The sequence below is a fragment of the Physeter macrocephalus genome, chromosome 16, assembly GCF_002837175.3.
Source record: "Physeter macrocephalus isolate SW-GA chromosome 16, ASM283717v5, whole genome shotgun sequence".
NCBI lineage: Eukaryota > Metazoa > Chordata > Mammalia > Artiodactyla > Physeteridae > Physeter > Physeter macrocephalus.
In genome coordinates, this window is record NC_041229.1 from 14,905,503 (window position 1) to 14,928,139 (window position 22,637).

Genomic DNA, 22,637 nt, shown 5'->3' on the forward strand with positions numbered 1-22,637 from the left:
CACAAAGACTTGATAAATGGAGCCAAACTGAATTGAATGGATGACTGCTCCTTCATGAGGAAGTGAGGACCCCACCAACAGAAGCAATCAAGCAGAGGCCAGCTGAACGTGTGTCCCTATAAAAGTGCTCTTGTTCTAGGAGAGTCAGCCCAGCACAGAGCTTTGGAAGAGCATAGGAAGTAGACTAATGGTCCAGGCTCTACCACTTATTAGTTGTGTGACTGTGAGTGGGTTATTTAACCTCTCTGTGCTTTGGTTAGTAACAACAATAATAACCATTTCAAAGGGGTGTGGGGATTAAATGAGATAATGTTCCTAAAGCCCTTGGCCTAACACGTAATGGGTGCTCAATAAATGTTTAGCTTTAAAAAAAAAAAGGAGAGCTGTGCTCCAGATCACCAGGAAAAAGGATAGTAGGGGCTTCCCTGGTGGCGCAGTGGTTGCGCGTCCGCCTGCCGATGCAGGGGAACCGGGTTCGCGCCCCGGTCCGGGAGGATCCCACGTGCCGCGGAGCGGCTGGGCCCGTGAGCCGTGGCCGCTGAGCCTGCGCGTCCGGAGCCGGCGCTCCGCAACGGGAGAGGCCACAACAGAGGGGGGCCCGCGTACCACAAAAAAAAAAAAAAAAGGATAGTGAAGCAGGCTGGAGCGTTCGAGTAATAATAAAAACAAGAAAAGGATTCATTAACCATGCGCAGCCCTTCTCTGGTCGCGGGCGTGTTCACAGATGATACTGCAGACTTTGAGATGCAACCGTCAGGCAGCGCCAGTGGCAGAGTCTACATTTAAACACAGTTCCATATCCTGATCCTAGAGCCTAAAAGAAAGTGATCCTCCATGGGCACGCTGTTGGCATTTGGGGTAGAAGAGTTGTTGTTCCTCTAACCTGACCACTAAATGCCACTGGCACCCCCAAGTGACGGTGTCAACCAAAAATGCTCCCAGACGCACATGTCCAAATGGCCTCGGGCTGGGCGCTGGACGTGGTGGTCCTGGCTGCCACTCTGTCCTCCTCCGGGTGGACGCAGCCTGTCCCAAGGAGGAGGAGCCAAGATGTGGGATAATGGCTCCTCTACCCAGTCCAAGGATAGCTGGTCCCATTTGGGCTGCAGAGGATGGGCTGCCAGACTGCCAGGGCGCCCCGCTGGAGCCGGCCTTGGAGGCCAGCCCTGTTTGGAGCCCTGGCCCTTCTGAACCCCCCACCAGCTATCTGTGCCTCCTCCGCTCTCCACACCGTATGCCTCTCGCTCCACAGGCCCCCTTCTCCTTCCTTCCCCAGCAGGGCCCATCATCTGATTCTCATCAAACATGCAGAACTGATGTTGCACAAGCCCCCCCAGTGGGGATTAACATAATACCCCTGATTTCTCCTTCCCTTCTCGCTCGCTTCGCATCCCCCTGGCTGCGGCCTGCCTTTGTTTCAGGAGCGATACACTGTATCTGGAAATGTTACTGCAATTAAATATGCACAAGAAGGGGGGGAAGGGAGGGGGAAAATGAGGACAATGAAGGATGTGAAACATCAGATGCAGCAGCTGCTTGTTGCTATAGAAACCCCAGCTCCCCACCACCAGCACGGCAGCACCCCTCCCCAGCTTAAAATTCCTTAGGGCCAAGTGCACGTTGTCAGCGTCGTTCTGGCGATAACAAGGTCCTAGCTGTCCAGGCTGGAGCACCTGTGGGTTGCTAGGGTTGATTTTAGGGTCTTTTCTGGTTTTCCGTATCCCACTGCCACCACCACCTCCAATCCTGGTACTTCTGATTGGCAGCAACACCCTCCAGTAGTTCTGCATTCCAGTCCCAGTTACATAATAAATTACGGGAGAGCTTCCGCATTTGACTTTGGGATGTCACAACATGGAGACAAAACGGCACATGCAGAGTCTGGTGGGGGAGCCAGGCTTTCTCTGTGCTTCCCGTGGGTCTTCTGACTGCTGGCAGCAGGGCCTGGCTCCCTCCTGCTTCCTTTTCATCTTTTACCCACAGCACTGAGCGGGAGTCTACAAGGTGTGGTCTGCGTGTTGGAGGGGGCGGGGCAGGGGTCCACAAGCTCCAGGCAGGCTGCCAGCTGGCCAAGTGCTCATCTAGGGAGATCCCAACAGGATGCCACTCAGCAGGGATCCATGTGAAGTCCTGGACCTGGGCCCACATGGCCAGGTGTCCAAGGATGGAGAGAAGGAAAGTGGCCTAGCAGCAGCTTGCAGGCGCACGACCAGGGCCTTTAGTTGCGGGCAGAGTATGAAGCAGTAGTATAATGGGTCTGCCTCCCCACCCCCACTCGATCTCCCCTAAAAAGTTAATGCAGCTTAGGCTGGAAGTTGGTAGCCCTGCTCTATTCCACCCTGGTCAGACAAGCTGACAGTTGGATCCCCACCACTTGGCAAAGTGCCTGCCACATAGCAGGTCTAGTCCTATACAAAGATACATGGAAAGGAGATGGGAGGGAGGGAGGGCGGAAGACAAGGGGGGGAGGGTGGAGAGCGGGAGGGAGGGAGGGAAAATTCAGAGATTTGTAAATAAACCAAAGTTTATTAAGCGAGAGATCAATCAGATTGATGGTTATTAGAAACCATACTAAATAACGAATAAAAAATAAAATCCAAAGACTGCTTAGCGTGATGAAAAGTCAAAGGGCATGATAGCTGCCTTCCAGTTTGTGAGGGAGTGTGTCAGTAACGCAGGTTTAGGCTGGTTCTGTAAGGGTCCAACAAGTAGAAACCAGGACCCATGGAGCTCAATTGTGAGCAAGGGAGAGCTTTCTCAAAGTCAGAGCTATCAACTTTGGAATGGGTCACTAAATGAGGTAGTGAGTTCCCCAGCCCTGGAGGTATTCTAATGAAGGCCAGAGAAGCTTTGTTAAAGATGTGGTAAAGCACATTCAGCTTTTCAACCCTGCAGTTCTACAGCTTTCATTGTTGGAAAGTATCCTTTGGTGAGGTCCCTGTTTGCTGGTGCTGAGATCTTGGGCTTGTGCTTGGAGGGATAAGACACCACAGAATATTCCTAATAGGAGAGTGAGCCAGTATCAGGGCTCTTGTCAGTGGTTGAGAGGGCTCACTCAGCCCCCAGGTGGGAGGAAGCAGACCTCAAAATAATAGGATTTGAAGGACATGGGGCTACCCAAAATGTTTCCTTATGAAAGCCTGACAGTCCAATGTTAGAAGGTCCTTTGTATGAGGTCAGCATTACCCTCTCCCCTGCAGCTTTCTTGTAAGTCATTATTCGCTGTCCTGATTCTGATGCCCCCTCTGGTGAAAATGGCAGCCTGGGGTCTGCTATGCCCTCCTGGGGAAGCAGCTGTGCCCCTAGAGAGCAGGGAGAGGGACCCTAGGTTAGCTTCTCGATCTCAGTCTGGCTGGGTCTTGGGTGGGAGACCATGAGCTTAGAGAGTCCCAAAGCCAGATGCAAGCCCCTCGCCAACCCTCAAGTCCACATTCTCCCCTTGTAAAATCAGCCCTGACTAGTTCAAGTTCAGGGTTTGCCTTAGGACTTTGGACGAGAAAATCCACTTTACCTCGGAGTGTAGTCTTGTCTCGTAATCAGCTAAATGGGTGAAACTACTCTGTCCTTTCTGCTTCTCGCGGGCACGGCAGTGAGACCGTGGAGGGTGCCGTGCTGGCACCTTTGCCTTGAACAAAATGGTATCAAAAACTGTATGATGAATTAGTATCGTAAATCTGTGTCTCCACGCCCCCACTCCTAGTATAGCTTAGCCTCAATAATTGTTTCTTGGGTGAATAAATGATGAAAACTGAGAGAAAGGGATTTAGGCTTGTGTTTAGGCTCAGTGCAAAGGGAGAGCTGGGAGCCGGAAGGCCTGAGTTCTGATCCACTTACTGGCTGTGTGATTTTAAAATGGAGATGACACCTCAAACAATTGTAAGAACAAGCAAGCAATGAACATTAAAGCTTTGCAAACTCTTGCAAAGAGATGGGAAAGATGAGGACTGATATTCACTAAGTGAGCACTTACTGTGTGCCAGACACTTTATTATTTTTTAATAATAATAATAATACTCTAAGAATAATAATACTCTGTGAAGGATTATTTGCACCCTGTTGCACAGATACGGCTCAGAGAGGTTAAGTAACTTTCCCAAGGTCACACAGCTAATAAGTAAGAGTCAGATTGGAACCCAGATCTTAGTCTGACTCCAAAGCCCAACATTTTACAGCTTCCTGTAAAAAGCTGAAGTATCTACATTTAAAGGAATAATCATTGCAATTTCTATTTGTTTGCACGTAGAAAATCCTCATCGGTTAGAGATGCTCCCCTGCCTTCAGCACTACCTCAGCTTCACCCGCTTGTTTTCCCCATCACCTCCCCTCCCCTGGGCAGCAGTCCTGGCCTAGGAGAAGGCCACCTGCAGCCCCAAGTTGCTTCTGGTAGTGTGCCCAGCCAGAGGAGTAATCGACTGTGTCCCGATTATGTCTCCAGAAAACAGGTTTTTTATTACTTACCACGGCGGGCTGTACATCTCTGACGTGCAAAAGGAGGACGCCCTCTCCACCTACCGCTGCATCACCAAGCACAAGTATAGCGGGGAGACCCGGCAGAGCAACGGGGCCCGCCTCTCTGTGACAGGTAGGCGAGAAGGCTGCGGAGGAAGGGCACCAGCCCACCCCCGGGACTGGGTGGCCATGTCGGCACCACTGATAGGGGAGTCTGCTGTGTGCTCAGGGGATTCGGAGAAGGAGATTAAAGAACACAGGTACAGAAACCACTGGGGGAGACCTTGTCCAGTTTTGGTTTTGGGTATCCTTCATATAAGGACTCTACAGTTAACTTCTCTTCAGGAGTCTGTACCTGAGAACGCTTAACTCTCCTGAAGAATTGTTATTTTACCGTTTATCAACTAATGAGGGATATGGAACCCATCCTCTCTTTCCTTTTTTGCCTTTGCCGCCAGGAAGTTCATAGATACAATCTGCTCTGCAAACATAGTAATGATTCAATTGGATTGGATTGGATTAGGGAGATTTTGTACTTCCTTGTGTCCCTAAGTATTTTTTAGGATTCTATTCTATCTATTTTTGAATACATGTATGTCTTTTGTTATAGCCCACCTCACAACATTTGAAAGTAGGCCAACAAAAGGTTAAAAAAAAAAATCTCTAAATTAAATAAAGGATTTTTATTCTGGAATGATTATAGCTCCTTATGGAAGGATGAAAGCTAATATTTACTGAATCCCCCTGTGTGCCAGAAATTTCACTTATGTGCTGTATCTTAGGCACTCTACTAGCCTGGTGAGGTGTGCACTGCTCTCCTTATTTCTGCAGGTGAGAAAACCAGAACTTAGGGAAGCCAAGCAACTTGCCCCAACTGTTTTAACCAGTGGGAGGCACGGCCAAAATTCACACTGAGCCCACTGACCCCAGCATCCTCCAGCTGCACACCCTCATGGAAGGGGCTAATCAAACACCACACACGTGCCCCAGTCACAGAAGAAAGAAGGGCACTTGGCGCTCTTCAAGGAAGGCTTTCCGGAATAGCACTTTTCAAACTCCTGACGGTGATCCACAGACATCGCACCCTACGCAATGCACGCTGGTATTTCCTACCACGTGCATTGCCATGCACTCTGATATTTTCTATTCTATTCTATCCCATTTCAATTTATCTAAATGCTGGACGCAACTCACCAAATGGATTTCATAACTTCCTAACAGTTTGTGACCTGCAGTTTGAAAATCTCTGCTCTGTGGAGGTGGGATCAGAGTGGCTTTTGGAAGGGAGATGAACTGATAGTCAGAACCCCTGGGTTTGGGGACTAGCCCCACCAAATCATGCCATGTCTCTGGATCTCTGAAAAAGGAGCTAGATTAGGCGACAGCTCAGATTCTGTCTACCTCTGACGTTCTGTGGTTTGGCGAGGACTACCCTGGACCAGCAGGTGACTCTATCCAGGACCCCCTCTCATTTGCCTGGTGCATTTGGGGGCAAGAGCGGAAAAGCGGAAGCCAGGAGAGCGAGGATCGGGCTCTCTGATTCCCCCTTGTGTCTCCAGAGCCTGGCCCTGTGCCTGGCACATAGTAGGTGCTAGGTAAATATTTGTGGAATTAATCGATGCCAAGGGAAACTGAGCTGTCACATGGGGAGGAGATGGGGCTGTGCTGTGTGGCCCCATCTTTGTGGCTAGACCTTGCCATCTGCAGCCCAGTTCCCAAATGTGTCAGTGGTTACCTTCCAAATGATAGGGACTTGTTTGTGTAGTGTTTTGCATCTCATTTGCATGCCTTTCATACGATGTGGGAAAGGCACAGAAATCCTCCCTCCTGCAGGCCTGCTCCTTTCCCCTGCACGAATATTTAGCCCCTTCATCCGACTGATCTGACTTCCACTCTTGTCCCTCAAAAAAGGCACCCTTTAAACTGGAGGATATGCCAACCCTTCTCCTTCTACTCTCATTGCCCACCAGCTGGGGATGGCGGGTGGGGATGCGGAGAATGGGAGATGCTACCAGAGACTCGGAGATGAAGCCCAAATAGAGAAACGGAGAAGCAAAGGTAGGGAGGCACCCAGACGACAAAAGGGGAGAGGCACGGGCACAGAGAGAGAAAAGCATAGGACAGAGAAAAACAGAAACCTAACAGAGAGACAAGGATAGACAAGATGACTGCGTGCGACAGGGTGGAAGACGTTAGGAGCGGAGGGGAGCCGCGGGGAAGGGGCCCCAGGAGTGACGCGGTCCCTGATGTGATGTGATGTGACAAGGCAATCTACCAGCAGCTTGTCTCGGCGGAAATGCAACTGATACCCAAGCGAGGCAGCGCAGAAGGAGATTCGTGTCAGGAGGGCTCAGGCCTCCGCCCACAGCCTCACATTTCAGATCCACTCCCAGAGTTGAGAGCAGGGGTCAATCCCAAGGCAGCTTTCAACTGAGAGGTTTCACTCCTTAGTGGCCAGAACCCTGTGAGCTCCTGGGGCTGGTGGTCGGGAAGGGTGTCATCCCTCCCTGGCCAGAAGCTCCGGGCCAGCCCCTGGAATCAGGGATGGGAGATGCAGCTGGGTGTCCTGGCAGAGCTGGGCCCTGCCAAGGCACCTGGTGGCTGAGGGTGTCTGAGCCCGGCACACCCCAAGGGATGGCTGCCCCTCCTCCTCACCAGGTCCAAAGGCAAGAGGAAGGGGCAGAATGATCCCCGCAGCAGTGCCTTATCGATGGTCATTGGATGAGGGCAGCAACCACGCCTGTGGTTTTTTTCAGTTCTCACCAGGTGTTTGATTAAGTAATAGGGAGGGACGGGGGAAGGAGAGAGTGAGACGTATTGGAAAAAGGACTTAGGAATCAGACCAAGGTTTCAGTCTTAGCCTCAGCACTCACTAGCTGTACAACCTGGCATCAAATCAATAATGTCTCCAAACCTCAGCTTCCCCATCTGTAAAATGGGAGTGACATGTTCTCCTTGGGGTTGTTGTGAGAATTAAATAGGGTGCCGCGTGTAAAAAGCTTAGCATGGGGCCGAACACATAAGAAGGGCTCAGTAGAGAGTAGCTGCTCTGCTTGTTGTGGTCGTTGTTATTGTTGTTCTGTTGTTGCTGGATTATTATTCCTACTACATCTCAGGGGGTGGAGGTGGGAGCGGGGAGGGACTTTTCATTTTTCTGTTAATTCTCCGAAGAGGAGGCAGTTGCGAGAAAAGTCTGAGCCCCCTAAAAATACAACCTAATAACCCTTCGTCACGTCGAGGTGCTTTTTGGAGTTTACCAAGTGCTGTCATGGGCATTAGCTCTGTGGAAGAGGCACCATCATTTGCATCTATAAAGGAGGGCACCAGGGACCAGAGAGGCTGAGAGACCGGACCAGGGTTCCCCAGCTCACGGGGTGCCGAGCCAGGTGCAGAAGTCATATTCCAGGGCAGCACAGTTCAGCCAGCTGGGAGAGGTCCCGGCAGCCCCCGACCCCGGCCCCGGGGCACACTGACCCCTTACCCCCCGCCAGCTCAGCCCCAGCGTACCCCCAGAGATTTCTCAGGGCCAGGCCATCTGTCTCCCAGCCCTGCACTGGCCCTGGCAGCCCCCGATCCCCCCAGGCTGTCGCCATACACGCCACAGCTTTTACTTCTGCTCCAGAGTAATGAAAGAGGTTTCTTTCCCTCAGAATTTAATTTCACGCCTGAGACTCGGCGATTAATTCCATCCCCACCCCCAGCCCCTTCCTCCACCGCCCCGTGGGCCCCTCCGCTTGTAAATTCTGCAGTGCACCACGGAATTTGTGTATTTTGCATCAATTAAGTGTCACATTGAGTAATTCTTCCCTGGCACCGGGTTTGTTTAGCCCGACCATTCCCACAGGATGGGGAAGAGGCCGCAGAAGCTGGCAGGGAGGGAGGGCGGGCGGGGGCAGAATTGTAATCGCCGGGCACGTCTGCGTAGTGGGTTAGTGTCACTCGAGCTCTTTGACACACATTTTGCGCTGTTGCCCACAACAGCCTTAGGAGATGTGGAAGCAGCGGTATCACCTCCACGTGCAGACGAGGAAACTCAGGCTCTGGGAGATCATAAGACTCACCCAAGGTCACACGGCTTATCAGTGACCGAGGCCGACTGGTGCCTGGGTCTCCTGATTCCCAGTCTCAGGCTCCTTGTGAGAAGCCATGAACAATAGGGAAGGAGCAGAGAATCTTCTGGAAAGTTCTTTCCCCGGGGAGGAGCATTCCTAGCCCAGCCTGTCTCCAGTGGGGGCAGGGGGGCGGGTGAGCTGAGGACAGAGGCAATTGCCCATTTAGTCAAGAAGGGGCCAAGAGGGGCGTCAGCGCTCTCACGGTTCACTCTGGAGCAGAATCCAGGGTTAGATTATTCCGTCTCAGACCCCATTTACTGAACAAGGGTGGCAGAGGCCTGGTTTCGGATCTTGGCTCTGCAGTGTGATCTGAGCAGGTCACTGCACCTCTCTGGTCTCCAGGTCCTCATCTGTGTGTGCCTTCCGAGTCCCTAAGCCAGCTCTACTATTCCATGAGCCTGTAAAGTTCTGCCATGTGGAAAAGGCAGACCACCGGCCCACCCCATGCCCACGTGCCCCCGTTCACCCTCCCTCAGACGTTTATGGTTCAGCAGCCCTGTTCTGTGCCAGGCACGTGGAGATGCCGTAGGGGATCGGCGCTGCCTCAAGGAGCTCTCGGCCTTCCAGGGGAGCCGGATACATGGTCTGGTGCTAAGTGCTGTTGGCAAGGTCCTGGGGGGAAGTGGCGACAGTGGTTGCCCCTGGGAGGGAAGTGGGGTGGCTGGGTGCAGGGGTGAGGGGGACTCCCTTTGCACTGTATGCTCTTCTCTGCTTTCTGAAGTTTTGTCATGTGCATATATTGCACTTTTCATTCTTTTTCTTTAAAAAGAAAAGGCTGCTTGAAAATAAAATGAAAGAAAAGGAAAACTGTATGGGAATCCAGTGAAAGTAGCCTGAGGGAGGCGTCCAGAGGAGGTGATGTTGAAGCTGGTTTGTGAAAGATCAGTAGGAGTTGGCCAAGCAGAGCAGGCTGGCGGACAGTGCGCTGACAGCATGCCCTGAGTGGGGAACTGGTGAGATCAGAAAGGGGTCGCGGGGAGGCAGGCCAGGCCAGGGACCTGGTTGGCGTGAGATCCCAGATCCCAGAGGGCCTAATTCAGGATAAGAAGTGTGGATGGTAATATGTAGGTAGAGGGAGCCTGTGGGAGTTTTACATCAGGGGAAGGTCCCCAGTGGGCACAAAACCCAGAGGGGCCTTTTAGGGTGAGGACTAGACGGAGGTAGCAGCCAGCACGCCGCCCACATAACACGGGCATCACACGCAGAGTCCCACCAGTGAGGGCCTAGGCCTCCTGCAGGGTAGGGCGCAGGCCCACAGTCGCTGCTTCCTCTAGGTTTGGGAATGCAAAAAAGAGAAACATCGTTGGGGTAGCCAGTGTGTTTTGTGGAAGGCATAACTCCCGAATCCTTCTGGGCCCCAGTGGAAAGGCACTGCCCTCTCTGAGCCTGCCCAGATTGCAGGTGAGAGGGGACAGGAGGGGACAGGGATGCCCATCCTTGACGGGCCCAGACTGAGACTGACCAGAATTACGAACCCAAGATGTCATGATTCTCATGTCACAGGGACTGTTTGTATGAAAGTCTCTCCCTCCCTGTGTCTCTTGCTGTTTCCCTTTCTCCCTCTGTCTGTCTGTCTGTCATTCTAGCCTAGTCTGCCCACCATATCCTCTCCTCCCCCAGGCCCTGCTCCCAGCCGTGCTTCTCAGGGCCTCCGTCTGGCCCGAGTAGGAGCGGTTGGGCCAGAGTCTGGGGCACAGGGAGACACAGCGAGCCTCCCACACTGGGTATCATTCACTCCAGGCACCAGTGGGCAGCAAGTTCTGGGGGCCTGCCTTCCTGCTCCCACCCAGGGCTGGCCAGGACCTCTTGTGTTCTCTGCCTTCCAGACCCGGCTGAGTCGATCCCCACCATCCTGGACGGCTTCCACTCCCAGGAAGTGTGGGCCGGCCACAACATGGAGCTGCCCTGCACTGCATCCGGCTACCCCATCCCTGCCATCCGCTGGCTCAAGGATGGCCGACCCCTCCCAGCTGATAGCCGCTGGACCAAGCACATCACGGGGCTGACCATCAGTGACCTGCGGACCGAGGACAGCGGCACCTACATTTGTGAGGTCACCAACACCTTCGGCTCAGCAGAGGCCACAGGCACCCTCACAGTCATCGGTGAGCGGGGAAGCCCCTCTTCCAGCTTCAGTAACCTTTGAGAGCACGGCGTGTGGTGGGGAGGGGCATGGGGACAGCCACCCCCGCTCTGGCCGGCCCCAGGGGACGATCCCCTGGTTGGGGAAGGCCGGTTGGTGTCCTGGGAAAAGCACTGGGTTTGAAACCAGAAGACCTGCCTTTTGGTTCTCATATCATCAGATAGTAACTGACTTGGGGAAAATCATATAACCCTGGGCATCGCCTCTGTGCCCTTTTCTGTCAAAGGGGGTAATAACCGTGGCCCTCCTACCTCCCAGAGGTCACGAGGGTCAAAAGGGACAATGACGGTGATGTGATAAGCTCACGGGGCTTCTCAGCTTCTTGGGAGGAGGCAGAGTCTGTACTAAAGGAAACAATGCTGATGTGAATCCATCAGAGGCCATATGAACCCATCAGAGGCGACATTCAGAATATTTAGCGATAATTAATAGAGGTACTGATTGATCAGGGCAGACACTGGAGGTAAACAATCAAGGCAGCCTTTCCAGGACCTGCCAGTTGGGCATTAACTCTGGTCCTTCCTGCTCCTCCCCATCCCAGAGCCCCGGGGTCCGGGGAGCACGTGTGGAGAGCAGGAGGTCTTCGCAGATCCCTGCTGCCGCTGAGCTGCCGGAAGGGCAGAGAGGTCGAGGCAGAGGGGCTGAAGCTATAGGGAAAGAACCCTGGAGGGGGATTTATGAGGCCCAGGGGCATCCTTTGCCGCCCCCCCATCCCTCCCTCGAGTTCCCTGCTCTCGGGGCTGCAGGGAAGGTGTTGGCAGCAGTGGGGCTGAGATTTGGAGACCCGTGTGGGATCTCAGTCCTGTGGGGCAGCAACAGCCTGACTCCTTGAACTTTGCACCTCAGAGCATCGTGAGGGATTCGGCCTGGGCAGCAGAAAGAGGCTGTCCAGAGGTGCTCCCATCCCCATCCTGCAGAAAGGGCCCCTCTGCCGTTAAGACTGACCAAGGATGCTCTCCTCCCAGCTCACCGCCTATCTCGTGAGCACAGAGCTGCAGGTCTGCAGACCCTCAGGTGGACCAGAGAACCACACAGAGCCCACCCCTCCTGGCCTTCCGGGCCTGCTGTCCTGTCGCCCTCAGGCCAGATATGGGCCCAGTGTCCTCCCCATAGTCAAGGGGGTCTTGACAGTTGGAGCACATTTATGTGCAGTGTGGGGAAGAGACCCACCCCCCCGCGAATTCACTGTGAAGCGGGAAGAGCAGAAAGAGCCCCAAGAAATGCTCTGGGAGCAACAGTTCATAATACAAATGCTTAGGTTACAATGCTGAAGGCTTGGGGGCAAGGCGGGTGGTCCTCTCGTATAAACAAACCCTGGGCTGCAGAGTAGGCAGGTAGAAGGACCAGGATTAGTACCCTCTTGACCTAAGCACTGTGCAAAATTGTTTGGTCTAGAATTACCTTCAACCCCTCCTGCTATACACATACACAAACACACACACACACACGCACACTCACACTCACATTCATACACACACACTCTCTCAGGGAACAGGTCAGGAGGGCCACGTACCCCCACATCTTTGGAAAATTAGCAAACCTCACTCTGAGTAATTTGGTGTTCAGAGCTCCTGCCTCAGGACAGACAGGCAGGCAGGTACTTACACACACACACACACACACACACACACACACACACACAGAGGCAGATGTGTTGAAAGTTCACATGCCCACCTCCCCATACACACGTGCACACATATATGGTGCCCGTGTACACTCACGGATACACACATTCCTCCACGTAACACATTCATCCTAGAGCACAGACACACAGACACACAATAAGTAACTGCCTACAGCTGTGTGCACGCACCGCCTGCCCCCGCCCCTGAGTGGAATGGTACACCTCATTCTCCCCTGAGACAGCTCCCCACCCTCTCCCACACTGGGCTTGACTGGACAACCAGGTTCAAAGGGAAGTGACTTGGCTTTTCTCTGTCTTCCATCCTTCTGATAGCTCCTCTCCGCCAGGTTCATGGAGAGGAAAGCAATGCTTTCCATACTCCGCATCATTCCGCCCCCAAGCCTCCCACGCATCCTAGCCCGTGCAGGGGCAGTGAGGAGAGAGCGGCTGGCTGGCAGGGCCCTGAGAGCCCTGGCTGGTGACTGGGACAAGCAGGATGCCACCTGCGTCATGTTGCGCTGACATTTCCTGGACAGCGGGCAGAGGCTCTGGGAGTGAGCGGGGAGAGCAGACTTGTGTGTGCTTTGACTGCCCCCCCAGACGGGCCTACCGTGCCCCCATCTCCTGCAAGCTCCCTCGTTGGGGGTCCAAGGCTCCTGCAGGCCTCAAGCTCCTGTATAGAACCCCAAGCCCATGGAGATCAAGAGGGAGAGAGGGCAGCTTGGGGGTGGTAACCAGCCAGCCAGCCAGTCAAGCAATAAAACATGACTCAGACAGCAGTAGTGATATAAAGATGAGGGACACCGCCCTGCTTTCAAGTGGCTCATGGTCCAGAGGGAGAGATAGAAACAAAGTGGTGATTAGAAGACCATGACCTTAGTGTTGTGTTAGTTACACACAGGGAGCCCCAGAAGAGAGATCTTTAACCCAACCTGGGAGGGGAGTGGTATCCAGGAAGGCTTCCTGGAAAAGATGACACCTGAGTTCAATGTGAAGGATGAGTAGGAAGTAGGTAGAGGGGGCAAAGAGTGCTCTAGGTGAGACTCTGGGTGTGCAGGAACCACAGGCAGGCTGCTGGTCTAGACACTGCATTGCTGGGAAGGGCGCCAGGTCCCCAAGGGGCTTGATGGCCTTGAATGCCACGCTGAGTTTTGGGGCGCCGTGGAAGTTCTGAACAGGGCGGTGGCTGGCTGCAGCATGGAGAACCGATGGCGGGACACAGGGAAAGGGGGGGCAGGGAGAAGAGAGTACTGCATGGGTGCAGGCCAGGAGCTACAGGCCTGCAGCAGGACAGGGGTGGTGAGGATGAAGAGCAGGGGCTTAAATGATGCATATAAAGGAAGTCAGACCAGCAGAAGGTAGCAAGTGGTTATCTATATAAGTACAGGAGACAGGTGGCTGGGCCACGGGTGCCTCCCTGGTTTCTAGTGTGGGTGACAGTGAGGACAGTGAACCAGCCAAGCTCGCATCCTCCTCGTGAGCCAAAGGGAGCTTCCCAGCTGCGCCCAGCCAAAGGACCCACATCGGGAAAGCACAAGCCATCAGAATAACAGACGTAGAGACATCTCCTGGCCTGACCCTGCCATTTAACAGATGAGTAAACTGAGGCCTAGGGAAAGGAATTCGCTCGTCCTGGTCCCCCCTGCTACAAGGAGTCTTGGAGGCAGAATCAGGGCCTCCTGACTCCTGGGGTCTTTTGTGACCACAGCCCACCCCTAGCCACACTCCACTCACAGTGAGTCCTTTTTCTTTTCTTTTCCTCCCTGTTTTCCCTCGCCTCTCCCCTGCCTGGTCCGGCCCAGACCCTCTTCATGTGACCCTGACACCAAAGAAGCTGAAGACCGGCATTGGCAGCACGGTCATCCTCTCCTGCGCCCTGACGGGCTCCCCGGAGTTCACCATTCGCTGGTACCGCAACACCGAGCTGGTGCTGCCCCACGAGGCCATCTCCATCCGCGGGCTCAGCAACGAGACCCTGCTCATCACCTCGGCCCAGAAGAGCCACTCCGGGGCCTACCAGTGCTTCGCCACCCGCAAAGCCCAGACCGCCCAGGACTTCGCCATCATCGTGCTCGAGGGTGAGCTGGGGCCGCCGGGGCAGACGGGCAGGTTCAGGACTCCTACGGCCCGGCCAGAGGCAGGAGGCATTCTTCCAGCACTCACAGCACCCCAGGCAGATGCACTATCTTATTTAATCCTCCCAAGGGCCCTGTGTGGAGATACTTTTTTTATCTATATAATAACCATTTTGCAGTTGAGGAAACTGAGGCTTCGGTCACTTGCCCAAGGTCACACAGCCCTGCTAAGGAAGAGGGCTGGGGTTTGAACTCAGGGCTCTTAACCTCCATACTCTGTTGACTCTGCCCTTCAAAATTACTAGAACTTCACTCTTAGAAGGGCCTTCCGTAGGGTCTCAAAGACTCTTGGTCTCTCAGAGGCTCTGGAAGGGTGCTGGGAACCTCCGGATTTTTGAATCTTCTCCCTGCCTGAGGTCTCTTCACAGCAGGCCCTGTTTCTTACCATGGACCTAGCTTTCTACCTGCTTCTCTCTCCTTTTAAAGCTACCACCCCCGCAAGGTTCCTCACCCAGCACCTCTGTGGATGGTTGTTCAGGTCGTTCACTACACAAGGTGCCCAACTAAGAGGGTGAGGATTGAAATCCAGCTTGCACTCCCCTTACCAAGCCATGCACCCACACTGGGCTGTGACCATGCAAAGGAGACACCTTGTTCTTATTTGCACAAAGACGCAGGGGCGGTTTGCAGAGGCCCTGTCCTTACCAACAAATTTAGTGGTTCCCCAGCTCCTTTGTTGCTCCCATAATCCTGTTCCTTCCCAGGATTTTTCACTGTGATAACACAAACACCAAACCCGGGCAAACCCCACGGGTATCTGTCTCACTGTTACAGCCCAGGGGTCCTCATTCCTTGGCAAGTGAGGCATGAGAGCTGGGCATCCATCGAAACTAAACCCTCATCCTTCACCCAGTGCCCAGCAAACTGCCTTCCTCAGCCCCTACCTCCTCTTGTCCTGCCCTATCCCTGGTCTCTCTTCCCAATGAGGAAACACATCAGCTGGGCGCAGCCTAGTGTGAAATGGGTGCCTTTCATCTCAGGGGACCTCCTGTCTGAACTACTCCCCACCCAGGAGCAGACTACTCCCACCCGGTGCATTTTCTCTCTGAGGGCTACCCCTATGCCGTTGGTGGATCTTACAGGACAGCTGGTGCCCGCCAGTTCAGATCTGGGATGTGGAGAATGAGGCTGGTGAGAGGGGCAGCCAGAGAGGGAGGGGCAGCCAGAGAGGGAGGGCTGGGGAAAGAGGCAGAGGAGAGGCCAAAGGCAGTGACCACGCCAGGCAGTACCAGGCTCCACCAGGCACCAGGCTCTCCCCAGGTTGGAGATAAGAGCCTCCCTCAGAAATGGGGCCAGGGGCTGGCAGCCTGAGTTAACGTCAGCATTTTGGTGTGAAATGTGGGTGGGACGTAGAGTGCCATGTTACATTTGCCTTGCTTTTTTTGGTATGTTTGTTTTGGTGTTTGACTTTTTCAAGGATTTAGCACCTATTTTAATCCTTTACAGCAATACTGTGTGGAAGGATGGCCAGGGTTAATGATTACATCCCCCATGATCCATGGAGGAAGTGGGGCCCCAGGGGGTTACTTGTGCTGTCCAAGGTTATTCCATTAACCAAGACTTAAGCCCCAAAGCAGACCCCACCACCACCACTGTCCCTGGGCAGCTTTTGCATTTTAAGGCTCAAGCTTCAGGCTGTTGCTAACAGAGCTACAGCACCGGCACCCCTCCCACTCAAATCAGAGCTGGAATTGGACCGTTCAGGTCCTGGTTACACACATAGCTAACCTCTGAGCCTCTGTGGCTTTATTTAAAAAGGGAGGAGGGGCTTCCCTGGTGGCGCAGTGGTTGAGAGTCCGCCTGCCGATGCAGGGGACACGGGTTCGTGCCCCGGTCCGGGAGGATCCCACATGCCGCGGAGCGGCTGGGCCCGTGAGCCGTGGCCGCTGAGCCTGCGCGTCCGGAGCCTGTGCTCCGCAACGGGAGAGGCCACAGCAGTGAGAGGCCCGCGTACCGGAAAAAAAAAAAAAAAAAAAAAAAAAAAAACAAGGGAGGAGAAAGAGGCAGAAAAGGAAAAGTTGAGAGGAGCTAACATTTATTAAGCACTTACAAAGTGCTGTGTAAGCATCTTTAATGCATTAATTCATTTACTCCTCACATCAGCAGTACCAGGAGGATATATATCCAGGAGGATAAAATCATTATCCCCATTATCTCCATCCTCCACAGAGGGTAGATGGAAAGACTCAGAGAGGTTAAGTAACTTGCCCAAAGACACAGAGCTAACACGTAGCTGAGGGAGGATTCAAATCCAGGAGTCTTCATTCACGTGCACTAAACAGGGTTTTGCGGATGGTACATGAATCTTGGAAGTACGCGGAAGTGCTTAACCATTGTTATGTCCTCTGCGTTGCCTCCTCCCCATGACAAGGTGGGGTGGCCTGGGGGGATGGTCTCTCTGTGACTCGGTGACCCTTAAGGGGGCTCCTCGCTCCCTGCAGACGGCACGCCCCGCATCGTCTCATCCTTCAGCGAGAAGGTGGTCAACCCCGGGGAGCAGTTCTCACTGATGTGCGCAGCCAAGGGCGCCCCGCCCCCTACCGTCACCTGGGCCCTGGACGACGAGCCCATCGTGCGGGACGGAAGCCACCGCACCAGCCAGTACACCATGTCCGACGGCACCACCATCAGCCACATGAATGTCACGGGGCCCCAGATCCGCGACGGGGGCGTGTACCGGTGCACGGCACGGAACTCGGTGGGCAGTGCTGAATATCAGGCGCGAATAAACGTAAGAGGTGCCTGTCTACATTTAAATATCAGAATAGGCTTTTGAGTTTCTTTGCCATCTCTGTGGTTACCATTCTTCTTGTGGTGATTAGTACTTATTATTAATCGTCATTTTGATTTTAGTAGAGGTCTCTCTCCTCTCTCTCCCCGTTTCCCTGCCCTCCACAAGTCCCATCATCCATTCTTGTGTGTGTGTGTGTGTGTGTGTGTGTGTGTGTGTGTGTGTGTGTGTGCGCGCGCGCGCGTGTGTGTCTGGTACAGTTCGCCCCCTTTGCATCCCCATTCCCCATTCCCCTTCACCCCTCCCACAATCCTGCCCCGCACCCCGTTTCTCCCCATCAATCTCTCTGGCCCCAGGTACACTAAGCACTCCACTGGCACCTACAGCCCCACCAGGGCCTTGCAAGGCCAGGGACAAGGAAGGGCCAGTGGGGCCAGGCTTGCCCTTTGATAGCGGTGTCCACCAAAGCTGTATCCCACTCCCACAATACTCCAGGAGGTGTAAGCAGCCAGGAGCCAGGGCACCAGCATCTCTCAGTCCACCCTCCCCTGGCTACCCTCCAAGACCCCAGCCATCAAGAATAGGGGACTCAGGCTGGGTGAGGATTCCCCAAGGCAAGCACCTTCAAGAGAGGGGGAAGGAGTCCTCAAGGTGACCATCCCCGTGCCTCAGGTCTCCGGGTTGCTGTGGTGAGAGCAGAGGATCCTCTGAAGCTCTTTGCATCCCTGTGGCATCAGACTGGTCCTCATCTGACCCAACCAGTGAGCCCTGACACGAGAGCAGAAGAGGCGCAGGGGAGTGGGAGAGAAGGGGCACTGGACTAGGGGTGCTGGTGGCTGTCGTGGGGACGGGGAAGGGGAGCGGGGGCTTCACGCTAAATTCACCTGTGCCAGGTGTCCGACCCCCCGTGAGAAATGTGGCCTCCCTTTGGCCACCCTCCCGCCCTCTCTGAACTGGAAGGGGACAGAGCTGCAGGGTCGTGGGAGATGCCCTGGTCCTGCCCCTCATCTGCTGGGTGGGGAGCTGGAGGCCCAGAGTTTCATGTACCCACTCCAGCACTAACCCCGCATGGTGGCCTCTGAGCCCCCTTTGCAATTCCCACATGGCCATCCGCCTACCTGACCCGGGTGACGACACTCCCTCTCCTGCACCAGTGTGGTCAGAGCCCCTCTTTATAGCCCCTTCTCAGGGGCCCACAGAACACATTTACCTGTTGAAAGAAAATCATCCATTGAAGACCTTCCTATTGTCCTTTAAATAGTTAATGTATGTGTGCTCCCTTTTGGTACAAGACCATTATGAGCAAATCAAATGAAAATAACAAAATCTCTACTTTTCCATTTTAACCCCCAAATCTTAATCTCCTCATAAATGAGGACTCGCCCTCCCAAATCCCAGTAACTTCTTGGTGAGGCTTCAGTTCGCTCATCTAGCCTATCCCGTTAGGGGAATGGATTCTCGCCCCGGGCATGAATGAAACGTGTCTGTTTGCAACTATCTGAAGCTAGTAACAGTGAGTCCGGGAGAGACCACAGGTGCCCCCAGTTCCAACCTCTGCCTTTAGCCTTGTAAAACAGGCCTCCCTCTCCCCCTGCCAAATTTCCATCCCCTAAGAGTGTCCGAGTCCAGGCAACTGAGAGCATCACGGGGCAGCTCCTGGCCGTCCCTGGCTAACCGCACCATCGCCCCTCCTCTCCTCCTCCCCCCCAACTCCCGCCCAGGCCCCCCCAGCATCCGGGCGATGAAGAACATCACGGCTGTCGCTGGGCGGGACACCCTTATCAACTGCAGGGTCATCGGCTACCCCTACTACTCCATCAAGTGGTATAAGGATGCCCTCCTGCTGCCCGACAACCACCGCCAGGTGGTGTTCGAGAACGGGACCCTCAAACTGACTGATGTGCAGAAGGGCATGGACGAGGGGGAGTACCTGTGCAGCGTCCTCATCCAGCCGCAGCTCTCCATCAGCCAGAGCGTCCACGTGGCCGTCAAAGGTAGGCCTCCCCCCGCTGCCAGCCTGAACCGGAGCCCTCCTGGTCACCCAGGATTGTGGGCCACTCTTCAGCCAGCCACTCAGGCAGCAGCAGGCAGTCCTGAGGGAGTGGAAAGCCACGGAAGAGAGGGCTCCGGCCTGGAGTTTGGAAAAAAGGGGGCAGGGTGGAAGATTGCTGGGGGCTGGGAGGGGGGAGATTGCAGGGGGTACATAAGAAGGCCACGGGTACCTCTACATTCCAGTTCCTTCTGTGGGCTGCAAGTCAAGGCAGCACTGGCCCCAGGGGCATGAGGGGTCCGTGGCACCTGGGCAAGAGGCCCAGGTCAGAGGTGACCTGGCTATTTTGTTCCCCTGACGTTAGCGTGGGGCCACCCAGAACTCAGCAGGGCCCGTGAGGGACCAACAGGTAGGAGAGGGGCAGGAGTCGGACAGCAGAGGCAGCAGGAGGCTGGGTGGAGGGCGCACACGCTGGAGCCCTGACTCCCTTCCAGGGCTCACACTGGCCGGCCGAGGCTGCTTTTACGGGATGGGCAAGGACCTTCCACCTGCTAATGCAGCTGGAGGCCTGGAGAGCGCCGCCTGGTGCCTACCATCCTCCTCCCTCCCAGGCCTGCCACGCTCACCTGGGTGAGGTCTGTGTTTTGTGCGGGGGCACCTAACACAGTGCCTGGTACATGGCAGCCATTCAGTAAATGTCTGTGGATTAAACAAATGAATGCATATAAATGAGCAAATAAATGAATTCGTGACTAAACGACAGCTGTCCCCTGGATTCAGGGGCTGTGCGGGGGTGTGAAGCTCCCTCCCAAACACATTCTGTGGAACTGACAGGCCTGGAGATTGTCTGGACGGTGGGTGAGGGCAGGGTGGCCTGGTCGCCTAGGAGGCAGGATGGAGAGGTGGCGCCTGCCAGGCCTGGCTAAGGAGAGGTCAGTAAAAGCCAGGCAGCTGGGGTGGAAAGTCACTGGGTCAGTGGTGGCCGTGTTGGGTAAGGGGCTTATGTCCCTTTCTGAAGAGCCAGGGCAGGCTCACGCATATCCCCAAGGGACAACATGAACCCGGAGAGGGGGCCAGCCTGTGCCCTAGGGCCCTGGAAGAGAAAGCAGGGGGGTCCGGGCCTGCGAAGGGGCCCTGGCACAGGGGGAAGGCCCCATGGGGCCCAGACTCCTGAAGCAAGATGGAGTTGGAGGCCTTGTGGACAGGAAGAGGGGAGTCTGGGGGAAGGAAAGGTTTGGGGAGACAGATGCTGCCTCTGTTTTGGGCCCCTTCACGCGTGCGGTGAAGATGGGGCCTCCCGGGGCAGATGTCGGGAGAACAGCTGGAGAAGCGGAAGGTAGCAGCAAAACGTGCAGTCAGCGCTTCGCCTCTCTGCTCCTTGTCTCCAGGGCTCACTGTCATCGGCACACTGGGGCCGTGTCACATGCGCCCTTGTGCACCCACCACCTGTCACAGTGCCAGACAGTGTGTGTTTCTTGAGCTGAAACTGAGACATTAGTCTGGGTTGGAGTGACTTTCTGGGAAGCCTGGCTCTGAGCCTGAGAACTGGGGGACGGGCTGTCTCTGTGGCCCATCTCCAGCCTGGGGAGGAGAGAGGAGACCCTAACAGCATCTTCCTCGCTGCCCGCCCCACTGCTGCACCCCAGCCAGGCTGAGGGGCATCCTGGCCCCCCCTTTCAGCCTAAAACCTTTGCCCAGCCCAGGGACCTTGTGCCGGCAGGAACCTCGCAGCCCCCAGGCCCCATCCCCAGCCTGCCTCCCATTCCCAGCATCTCGGGGCGACCCGCCTGTATCCATTTCTGTCACAAGCCGTGGACCGAGAGTTTACAGTGTAAACATCACATATGAAAACATCTAACCTTTGCTCTACTCCCTTCACCCACCTGCACCAGCGAGCATTTGGCCGGGTTTGTTGGCTTAAAAAGATAAATAAATAACAAGGCTCCAGCAGCCTCGGAGGATGCAGGACATCCTGAAAGCTGCTTCTCTTCATCAATTATTCAACCCCATTCAGGGAGCCATCAGTCCTAATGAATTGAATCTGATGCATTCTGTCTCAGTGACTCGCTGGGCCTGTTGTGATTGTGTCGAGCGACCATGTCTCCCAGCCCGGGAGAGGGAAAGGGGCGCGCGCGTGCGTGCGTGCGTGCGTATGTGTGTGTGTGTGTGTGTGTGTGTGTGTGTGTGTGTGTGTGTGTGTGATCTCAGAGGACAGAGTCCCTGCACTGGGCACATGTAGCTCCCGGAACACAGCACAAGCTTGGAGTTCAAAAGGAGGGGCATGTGTGTGTGTATAGTACACAGGCGTGTGTGCACACATGGCCCCTTGCCTACCCGCAGGGTCTGCAAATCTAGCCCCAGAAGGGCTATAGTCACTTGTTTTCTCTCCAGACCGGGAAGCAGCATCTGTATGGGGGCTCTGGGACCCCGTGCCCCTGCCTGTCCGAAAGCTTAAACCCATCATCCCTGATCTCTCCCAGTCTCCCTCTCCCCACTTCATTAGAATGCACTTTTGCAGAAGAACCCATCAGAGCTGATTATGAGCATGCTGCTTGATTAGCTGATGTGCTGTTCTAAGAGCTACTCAAGGAGGAGGGTGGAGGAGGTGCCCCTGGGCGTGGAAAGGGGCCCCGATTCTGGGGGAGAGAGGGACAGGGCCCAAGGGCAGCACTCTCCACCCCACTCCTGCTGCCTGGTTGGGACATACGTCCCTCCCAGAGGATCAGAGCAGAGACCTGGAGTGTAGGAAAGGGCGAGTGGGGGCAGGACAGGGTACTAGAAGCTTGAGATTCGTTGGAAGTCCTACCCCCCATCTCTCTGTGAGGCCAAGAGCCCGCAGGCAGGGTGGGGCATACACCCACCCTGCTCCATGAGCTGGAAGAACCACTGCTGACTCCATTCCTTCTGGGACTGTTTGTCTTCTGATGAATTTTTCAAACACTGAGCTGAGGAGAGCAGAACACACCAGACACACATGCACATGTATGCACACACATGTGCAGAGACCTGTGTACGTGAGTACACACGCATGGATGCACTGTACGCATTGTATGCATGTGCACGCAACAAATAGACACATGTTAGCCTGTCCACACTTGCACACATACACACATGCAGTTGCATATACACAAATGTTCCCTCTGTCTGTATCCTCCTGTGAAGCAACATTCCTGAGCCACAAAAGGTGGCTGCAGGTGCTACCATAGAAAACGTCACCTAAGTGAGCCTGTTGTGAGCCAGCAAGGCAGGAGGGCCAAGGGGAGAGAGGGTGAGGCTGCTTCGAGGGCTGCCTGGGCTTGGGTGCATGTGACAATGACCGGCAGGGGAGAGCCAGGCTGTGGGGAAGGCGAGTGCTTGTCTCTGGGCACCCAGAGAGATCCTTGGCAGGATGCCAAGAGGAGGGCCCAGAGATCCAACCTAGATTTGGTGTCTTTAGGGCCCTCTGCAGCTGAA

The 22,637-nt window shown here is 54.7% G+C and overlaps 1 protein-coding gene across 1 annotated transcript in view; it reads left to right on the forward strand.

Annotated features, from left to right (window-relative positions):
• The window catches only part of DSCAML1 (DS cell adhesion molecule like 1), a 354,412-nt gene that overhangs the window by 244,071 nt on the left and 87,704 nt on the right, over window positions 1–22,637 (forward strand). The window contains exons 4-8 of the mRNA XM_024131280.2: window positions 4,436–4,582; window positions 10,388–10,666; window positions 14,131–14,406; window positions 16,905–17,201; window positions 18,916–19,188. Of these exons, the coding sequence (XP_023987048.2) occupies window positions 4,436–4,582; window positions 10,388–10,666; window positions 14,131–14,406; window positions 16,905–17,201; window positions 18,916–19,188 (1,272 nt within the window). The remainder of the gene's footprint in view (window positions 1–4,435; window positions 4,583–10,387; window positions 10,667–14,130; window positions 14,407–16,904; window positions 17,202–18,915; window positions 19,189–22,637) is intronic.